The 10339-nt window shown below is 45.6% G+C and overlaps 1 protein-coding gene across 1 annotated transcript; it reads left to right on the plus strand.

The window, feature by feature from the left end:
* Positions 1–3276: 3276 nt before the first annotated feature.
* On the plus strand, positions 3277–10339 carry LOC126996357 (glutamate receptor ionotropic, delta-2-like). The gene is made up of 10 exons (XM_050856728.1): positions 3277–3337; positions 3899–4065; positions 5195–5442; positions 5584–5715; positions 5852–6026; positions 6319–6555; positions 6726–7000; positions 7294–7431; positions 7736–7922; positions 9612–10339. Exons 1-10 carry the CDS (start codon positions 3277–3279, stop codon positions 9828–9830), a joined length of 1839 nt encoding a protein of 612 aa, XP_050712685.1. The 3' UTR covers positions 9831–10339.

Genomic DNA, 10339 nt, shown 5'->3' on the forward strand with positions numbered 1-10339 from the left:
CAAAAAGAATGAAAAGGAGAGAAACAAGAACAAGAAGAAGAACAAGATGATGAAGGAAAAAAATAAAATAAAAGAGAAACGGGAAGAAAGGAAAAATCAGAAAAAAAAAGAACGGAAAGGAGAGAAACAAGAACAACAAGAAGCACAAGATGATGAAGGAAAAAAATAAAATAAAAGAGAAACGGGAAGAAAGGAAAAATCAGAAAAAACAAAAAGAATGAAAAAAGAAAAAAAAATGTCAACGAGTATTCATGTTCCAATCTACTTTACTTATTCATCTTTACCTTTCCTCCGTGATGACTCCGGTGCATGTAACTTTCTTCTCAGCTTATTTAATTTATGCTTCTTCTGTTCCTATCCTATTATTATTGACTTTATTTTATTTATTCTTCATGCTGATATTTCTCTCACTCACGCTGCAGTTTACGAGTATTTCTGTTCCAATCGCCTTATTTCATTCACCGGCCAACTCTCTCTTTTCATTAGTCTTACAAAAGCTGTTTTCTCTCTATGTTTTCTAGTCGTTACGGAGATGGGCACCGAGGCCACGCGCAGCTGTATCGTATGCCCCCAACTTTAATTTTTACTCAGCTTTGAAATTGTTTAACGTTTTTATTTTTTTTATTTTTTCAAGAAGGGACCATCGAGGCAACGTTTTTTTTTTCAATTCGATTAGCTTTTCCTCTTTTTTTCTACTTTTTTTTTTGTTAATTTTAATAAGGAGTAATGAATTGAAGGTATAGTTTATTTAGCCCTTCTTCTATTGCCTATATTAAACACACACACACACACACACACACACACACACACACACACGCACGCACGCACGCACACACACACACACACACACACACACACACACACACACACACACACACACACACACACACACACACACACACACACACACACACACACACACACACACACTATTCGCTCAATCACTGTCGCCCTAATCCCACACTTCTGTCCTCATCATAGCATCGACGTCGGCAAAATCACAAATCAAATGTCACAGCCCACTGAAGTTTTTTTGTTTTTTTTATATGTACATATTCATCTTTATTTTTTTTTCTTCTCGTTTCTCTCTTATTCTATTCTTTTCTTTCCTTAATTATCTTGTTCTTGTTCTTCTTGTTTTCTCGTTAGCAGTAAGCGCCTACAGATTATATCGCTATAAATCTATTTCTTCTTAATGAAACTTCACGTTTTTTTTAATTACATTATGTATATAATATTAAAACTATCACTCAGGTGACCTTCGCTTTAATGGACATAAAACAAAGCCCTTGTTACACCTGGCAGGAACTACACGACAAAATGTTCTCTCTCATGGCGCTACACTTACTCCACATTGCGAGGAAGTCATTGATTACCAAACGAGAAGGAGTAACAACTTTAGGAATGTATTACCGGACTAGACCTACTCATTTTAATTTAAAGGTTATGTATAAGCCATAGGGAGGCGGTGGCTGAGTAGTTAGTGTGCGGGCGCGGCGGCCAGGAGGACCTGGGGTCGCGTCCCGCCCGCCGCCACAACCTGGAATTTTTCAGTCACCGCCAAGTGGCCAAAGACTACCCACATGCTGTCCCGAAGACCACTTATCAACCTGGACTCTAGATTCTCTCTCTAGAAAGAGGATCAAAGATGAGATCCGGGGGATAGCATGAGCCAAGGAAGATGGCGCCATTATAAACACTTGCCTGCGCCACAACGGGCTAGGGGCTGGGGCCGACCATCAGACCCCACCTAGGAAACGTACCATACCATAGGTGGAACGTAAAAAAAAAAATAATAATAATAATAACTTAATCTTTTGGCCTCAACGCTGCTGAAGTCACCTTGTTATGCCTTTACACCCGGTCCACCGAATTATCACTTATGTATGTGGGTGTACAAGAACGAGCCATACGTCAGGTAACCCAAGACTGACGCACCGCTATTGGCACTCTCTCTTTCAGCACGCATGACCTCATGACTGTATTATCAGTGTCACAGTTTATAGTTTATAACGATAGCTTTTGAACTGATTACCCTTCAATAAATCCTCTTACCATTCAGCCTCAAGAGAATGTCCAATTATGGTTATAACAGAATTCAGCAACATGGAAACCGTTTCGTCTGTACTCCTGTTTGTCTCTGGTACGATGGTGTGTCACCGTGAAATGTTATGTAGGGTAGAGTATGGACGGGTAGGCGGTATTCTTCACAATCTTGTCTCTGTTACCGGGCTGTCCTTAGGTACCGCGTACAAGTCCAGTGATGTGCATTGCATCCTGCGAATGTGATCTCCTGTATCTGTCGTCTGCCACAGCACTCGTTTTAGCACCATAGCTTGGGGAACGTTGGCCGTATGCCATGTACCTACAGCAGGTTACCATTGGAGCTGGATCACTGGATCATAGATTTGGTGGTGATGCTAAGTCGCGGTGTCTGTCCACACAACAGCCTGGTTAGCGCGGCTTCTGCTTCTTACGAGCCTTTCATTAGATCGTGGGAAAACTCAGGACCTGAGAAAATGACCCGTGTCACAACCCAGGAATGCCTCTGCCAAACAAAAGGCAAACCCAGGCAATAGGACACGGCACCAACTCGCGTGGTTACCCTAGTGTGTACCGGCCTTTTGAGGGACCTTAGTCACACTGGAACAGAAAAGGGTGCTTATAAGCTTTATATTGCTTCTTCCTTTGCAGTGCAATTACCCCAGGACTTTATTCCTTTGAACTACTTTTTTTTCTAGAGATTTGTAAGTGCATACTAATTCCAGCCATTGGTAGCAATAACGCAGCAAGTAGTGGAACTAGCCACCGTAACAACATCAACTCGGTGTTCGCAGGATATGTTCGTACAACACAGTATGAGCGCGGCAGCCTTCCCTTCACTATTGAGGAAATTTAAGGGATCCGTGAAAGACATGTTTCTACAGCTCATCAGCCCTGGGATAAGCCTTCCTGGAAAATTTTTAATTATTCTTTGTTTATCTCTGCCGAGGAAATTATTGACAAGCAGCAGACAGGGAATATGGTTACACTACAATTAGATGATAAAATGGAAGTCCTGTCAATCAGAGATTCGCCACCTGAAGACAACGCCTAAAGAACCTCGTGGCCAATCACGGAGCAGATCAGCATTCGCCTGACCATATAAAACCGAAGCAAGATTATCTGTGCCACAGTTTGGCTGCGGCGGTGAACCTCTCGTCCATTGTCTGCCTACGAGGAGACACAAGCCCTCAGCCCACCGGAGGCACGTCGGAGCCTGTCTTTTTAAGGACCATGAGAGTTGAGGTCCTCTGCTTCGTGGTGGGCCTCGCCTGCCTGTGGAAAGACCTGTCTGGTGAGCACTTTGTAAATTATTGAAATTTATCCACTGGAACAGTTTGACACATGTTAGTTATATATTTTGACATGCCCACCCTTGTAATCCAGTGTTCAGTAACGAAAATGGTTCAGCAGACATTATTAAAAAGGTAAATCAGTAGCGATGCCATATGAAAGGAGACACGTGCTAAACGTAAAGTCTGGAAGGGCGGGGCAGGGGTGGAGGAGTGAAATAAGCTGCAGCGGTCTTACACGTGAGGAGGAGGAAAAAGCTGCAGGAGAGGGTTAGATACTGCGTGAATGAAAACAACGATATATTTTTTTCTTTTAATGGTAAAAGGAGCAGGCCAACGACTAATACATTGAAGGATATATTATAGAATAGCTGCAATATGCTGGTCCCATAATGAAGGATCAGATTTAGTTCCAGACGTGTCTTGATGCTCCTATATTAAACTTGCACTGCGTCTGTGTACACGAACTGTCTTCTGGCGTGCTGCGAAGCTCTTACACTGGATAAATTTTACCTGCTGTTCTTAGGTTATATGTGACCAAATCTTATTCACAACCTCGGCAGGTGAACAGGTGGAACAGGTGAGGACTGTGCGTGTAGGCTTGGACGTACAGCGGCGAGATGTATCCACGGGGAGGGCCACGGCGGCGCTGCTGGAGGCCACGACGCGGCTCTCCTGCTGCGTCATCTTCCTCAGTGACGGCGACGCGGCGGCCCTCACCGACTACCGGGTACACACACATGTTTACTCGCTTCTCGCGGCAGGGGATCGTCAGTAATCACACTTAATTTGTTGTGTTTGGCCGTTGTATCTCTGTATGTTGACCATGGGCACTGTGCAGCTTGAGAACCTTGAATTGCGGGCCCGCACAACAAAACACATCGTTGGATAATTCAGCTAGTTATATAAGAAAAATTGTGTTCCTAAGTAGACGTATTATAAACGTACGTAAACATGCCCATCACCATCGCTTATAGCTTAATAAGTAATAACTTATATATGTCCCAGGATGTGTGGCAGGCCTTGCAACAGCGGCCTAGCGCGGCAGCGTTTAGCGTGGTAGCCGACGAACTGACTAACACGACGCAGAGGCTTTCGGGACTGATGCCGCTCATTAGACAGGTAGGTGGCCCGCGCTGGTGCTGGTGCCCTAAAGCCCAGCGACTACCGATTAGTAAGATGCCCACAAAAGATCTAGGGAGAAATCTAAGATCACTAGGCAGAATGAAGAGAAAAAAAAATATATGTATAACATGGAGGCACAGAAAACGGGCACCATGGATTAGAGAAGACAAAGTTTGAGGATATTTGAATGAAGATTAAAAATAAATGGACTCGGGCATGTTATGTGCGTAGAATTGATAACCAAAGCAACAGTGGCAACCCAGGAAAGGCACAGGTGAGGGCAGGCAGTGGATCAGGTGGAGAGTTCAAATAAAAACATTCACCGGGGCAAGATGAAGTATACAAACACGTTCAGCTCAGTACCAACAGAAGCCTGAGAAGCGCCGCTCGTTCGTTCTGTGAGGGATCAGCCTGATGAGTCTGTGCTGCTGATCGGATTTATTTGGTAGATTCCTCACGGCACGATCGCTTGACATCATACAGCAGCGAGGTAGGAGATTATCGAAGACTGGGAGACCATCATCAATATCAAAGTACAATAATGTTTATGATATAGCAAAGACGCCACGAAGTACGTTATTACCTGTGTCAACAGGGCAGTCCAGATTATATTAAGCAGTTCTTTGTCTTCGAGATGGCATCGTGATTGAAGTAAGTAGTTACCAGCTAATGAGACAAGGTGCAACAATGCATATCAGCGGTGTCAGGATCTGATAATTAAAACATAAAAATGTGTGACCCCCAAATATCTTCAGGTGCGTCGGCTGTCGTGGTGCACGGTGGTGGTGGTGGTGAGTCACGACCCGGCCTTCCTCGCCGCCTTCGCCGAGTGGTCGCTGAGGGGCCGGCTGCTGGTGTGGTCCAGCAGGCTGGTGGTGGTGACCCGCCTGGCCCTCCCGCAGCTCCAGGCCATCCTGCCCGACCACTGGACCTTCGCCATGATGAACGCTGTGTTCCTTAACAAGGACTTTACCTTCTCCAAGTAAACTTCGGTGTCACTGCCAGCCTCAGGCATGGCTGTATTTATTGTGCAAAATGTTTTGATACTGAACTTTATCGGCATAAGACTAGACTGTGCTGATACGGTCTTATGTGCTTTTTTCTTGTTTTCAATTGGCACCAGCAGTCACCACGTATGGAGCCACCTGCCATACAGCTCGGCCGGGGCCCAGGTGGTACAGGTGGCCTCTTGGACGCCCACGCGTGGACTTGTTATCGCCGAGAGTCGCTCTCTTTTTCAAGAAAAATTCAAAAAGTAAGCACATGCTAAATTATAACATCATGTAGAAATTTTGCAACCCTTTGTGCAATGCTTAAAGCGGTTGTGTGAAACGTGTTGGATCACACAATTATCATCTTCAATTAAGACAAACCTCTGCTTGTTGCCACAGCTTCCACGGTGCCCGCGTGAACGTGACAGCCTTGCCGTTCGCACCATTCTGGGAGGAGCGAGCGGGGCCCAACAACACCACCATATACTCCGGCACCGACTACAACACCATAGCGGCCGTCGCCGGAGCCCTTAACTTCACCTTTCGTGTTTTGCCCACCTCCTCCTGGGCCGAGGTGAGGGGCTGCCGAGCCCTACACGCTGTGCAAAGGGACAACACCGGATTTTGTTTCGGTCCTTCCTTATGTTATGGAAACGATACTAAATTAGAACGTACAACATATTAATCTTTGGTCTTTACATTTTAACTTTGATTTTGAATTTTATATTAAAAGTTAACCTTCACTTTGTACTTGATAATTCCGTTCCTTTGACATTAAAAACTTGAATGTATATTCCCACGCTTCCCTACACTACATAAATGTACTGCGGTACATTGAATTCAAGGCCATCCATCTGTTACAACAGGTGGCCCGCCTGGTATCCGTGCGCGTGTCCTTCCTGTCTCCCGTCTACCACAACGTAATGCCGCAAAGGCTGGAGCGTTATGACTTCTCCTTCGTGTACGAGTACGGGTCTCTGGACTTCAGCATGGCACCGCCCGGCCTCCAGCCTAGGTGGCAGGCCCTCTACTACCCACTGGATGACTTGGTGTGGGCCGCCACCCTCTTGGCTCTCCTCCTCACACCCTTCATCCTTGTTCTGGTTAAGTATGACTCATAACTGCGTTTGATCTCTTAAGTAGTCACTTAGCATCACCAGTTTCTACCTAAGATTATTATTGTCGGGATAAAAAGTTTCATACAGAAAAATAATTATACTGAATTGGCAATTGCCAGATCTTCTTAAGAACAATAAGAGTGTTCATCTCACAGATCATTAAGGCAATGGGTGACGCGGCACACGGTGGTGACAAGTCTAAGCTGTACTCCGGGGCGGTGTTCCAGGACATGACGGGGATGCTGCTAGGCCAGAACCTCCCTCGCCGCCTGCCCACCACCTCCTCCACCCGTGTGCTGGTGGCCGCCTGGCTGCTGTTCGCCTTCATCATAGGATCGGCCTACCGAGGAAACCTGACCGCCTCCCTCACCCTGCCAATCTATCCTCCCCGCCCTGAGTCGCTGCAGGAGCTCGTAGACACCGCAGAAAGGTGATGCGCTCATACACAGTGAATTTATGCATTAAGATCGTACATAACCTTCCTCAGATGCCTTGAAATATCTTTTGCTTCCCGAAGACATGCAAATTATGCTCCTTTGTTATATTAAGCTGAATTGAGCCAGGTACTCCTGTTCAGTCATGGTGAAGTATTGAACAGCTTCTTCAATAAGTCATTTAGTTGGAACTCTATCTACGGAACCAAAGATATGGTTTCCTACATATGTAGTTATGTAAGGAATAACACGCAATGATTCATGAGATTTCCATCATATTAACCTGCAGGATAACAATGCAGCCGTACGGCGTTGAGTTCAGAAACTTTTTCGCCAAGTCAGACTCGCCAGTGTTCCAGAAGTTGGCGAGCCTCATAGACTTCGTGCCCTCGATAGAAATTGGGCAGCAAGAGGCCGTCGAGAGGAAGTAAGTCGCCTCGTTAGGGGCTGATGAGTTGTGGTTCAAGTACTTACCTGAAACTGAAGGAATATAAATGGAATTTTATATCTATGAAAAAGTAAATGCATTGCACCTTTTCTATTCAACTATATCGATAATTATTTCTAACCCACGGTGATAGTCCTACAACTTTACTTACAATACGTAAAACCTGTTTCTCACCCGCCACAGGCTCATGGGCTAATGGTGCGGAGATGAGCACCGCGGCCACGCTCAGCTAATAGCGTACGCTCCCAACTTTGCCTTTACCTTCTTTATCTGTTGTCCTAAGGCAAGCCCACCTGGAAAACAAGCGGTACCAGCAGCTGCGGATCGCCGAGCGGTTCACGCGGGCGGACGGCAGCGAGATGCTGTACATCGGGCGGGACAGCATCATGCCTGGCCAAGCCGCCTGGCCGCTGCCGCACGACGCCCCCTACAGACCCGTCATTGACCGCCTCCTCATGGCCGTCATTGAGGTATTTATCATAGGATTGCAAGGGTTTGAAATGACTTCATCTTGCTTCAGTGTTCAGTCTTGTGTCCAAAGCCCGTATTCTTAAACGTGTCGGCACCTCAGTTCGCCTGTTTGAAATGTCTCTCGAAGAAGTTGCAGGACTTTTGCGATCCCAGAGCTACTTTTACACGACCTTTGCACCCTGAACTGGAAAATTACCCAAGAAAACCCAATTAATCTTCTATGTGGCCTTAGAAACCAGTCGTAATGGGAGCCTGGTCATTGCCGTCTCAATATCGAGACGGCAATGGCCTGGTACGTTCAAGAATCTGGACCGAAGCTTCGCTCAAGGGATTCAGTCTGCTGGTTCGTGTGTAGGGGGAGGAGGCTTGGCTTTAATCAGTTATTTGGACACTAACCTTGCCAGCAGGGGGTCGTCAGGCACCGTGGGTCTTATTTGGTATGTGTTGGACTCGAATCTCCTGTTTTAATGATCTGCATAACGTGTTGGTGAATGGTATGGGTGTAGTGGTGGCGGTCGGGACGATTTGATGTACTTGATGCTGGGTGGGACATGTTGGGTGGTGATGCTGGGGAGACTTTTCTAATACTGTGGGTGTGTGGTGGCATAAAATAGGATGGCATAAGTATGTGGCGTTGGGTGTGGCTGTAGTGATGGAGAGAGAGGTACTGAGGAGGTTGTTCGAGGATAGATGGGGTGATAGCCACGGGGTTTGTACGAGGGGATAGTGGCAAGGGTGCGTAGGGATGGTGAAGGGAGTTTGTTAGTATTGTCGATAGGGTTTGTTGATAGTAAGGTTGAGTAAGGGGTCGGTAATATAAGACTTTCGCTTCTCACATCAGCTATTTCTAAAGGTCAAAGAGGGAGTCAGTAGGGTTCTAATGAGGGTTTCTTTAGGTTGATGGTACAGAAGAAGGATCAGACTACCACCAGAGTCAAGGCTACTACTGGAAAAGTTAGAAAGTTTCGTTTAGTCGGCGCAACATCTGTGGTCATTTGCCGGAGAGAGACATAAGGGGAAGGAATTATAGAAGGGAACAGATCCCAGGAGACAGGACACAACCCCCGATTAATACCTGGCACCCATTCACTGCTGGGTGGACAAGGGCGTAGGGTATCGGAAAAGCTGCCCAAATTTTTCCACCCCGCCCGGGTGTTACTACTGGAAATGCCCATTCACTACTCCTCCGAAAGCCTTCTCAAATATGTGTTCTTGGGTGATGAGATGTTTTATAATACGACCCAGGGATGCAAGAGAGATGGGGAGGAGGGTTAAGTAGAAAAGATGAAGGAAAGTTTGAGAGCAATGGTTGATGGGCCGTCCACCTCCAGCCAGCTTGAAAGCCAATGCTGTACCTATAAACTTCAGCTAAAAATGCACCCGACCGCACAAGTGTTCTTTAAAGGCTTTCTGCATTGGGTGCATCACTACAAGGATATGCAGTAGGAAGGAATGGGAGGGGTGGTGTATTAAATAAAGCAGAGCAGAAGAGGAATACGTTAAATGGTGTACGGCAATAAGCTAGTGATGGCAACTGTCAGGTAAATCTTCCAGAGCTTCATGGACACGGATTTTTGGAAAGAGAGGAGTAGGAATGAGAATGATAGCTGAGCACAAGTAATCACAATTCACTTCAGAAAATATCTAATGATCATTAGTTGAGAAACCACACCATTTTACTTCTTTAGGGTGGATTCTACGAAAAGTGGAGTTCGGATCTGTTACTCGAGGTACAGAGGAAGAGTCGAAGGAAACAGCGAGAGTTACAAAAGAGTGGCGAAGAAAAAGCCGAGGAAAAAACCACGTTTACCGCCCTCACCATCACCCACACCCAGGGGGCGTTCATGGTTCTCCTGCTGGGCCACGCAGCTGCGGCAATTTTTCAAGTTGTGGAAGTCCTTACTTAGCAACAATACTGGCTCGGTTCTAGTCTTCTGGGGTTCTAAGCAGGATCATGTTTTGGAGCCACATAATATAATCAGTTACCAGAGCATCAATTACTTCAAATTTCACACTAGGAGTAGTCTTCTCCATGGAGTTCTCAAGATGTGTATCCTCACCTTTTCACATGCTATGCAAAGGAGGTCTTCCTGCGTTAGAAGTGACTTCTGCTTTGTCACATGTTGAGGAGTACTTTTGATCTAGCCTTTGACCAGCTTAGTCACATTAAACATAAGTAATTGATAAATTTCAAGTATCTTTTCTTATATAAAGAAGAAAAGTGTCTTCTTTCTGTACAGTATATTCTTTCACCTTCTCCCTGCAGTGCACTTAAGAACTCTCAACCAAGCCATGACTGCCATTCACATTAGACACACACTATTAATTCATGTCAGTTTTTAAGACTGAACCTCTCTCTTAGAAGACCTACTAATTTCCAATAAAAATGAAGGCCAGATCCATTCAAAACACAAAA

Source organism: Eriocheir sinensis, chromosome 10 (assembly GCF_024679095.1).
Source record: "Eriocheir sinensis breed Jianghai 21 chromosome 10, ASM2467909v1, whole genome shotgun sequence".
NCBI lineage: Eukaryota > Metazoa > Arthropoda > Malacostraca > Decapoda > Varunidae > Eriocheir > Eriocheir sinensis.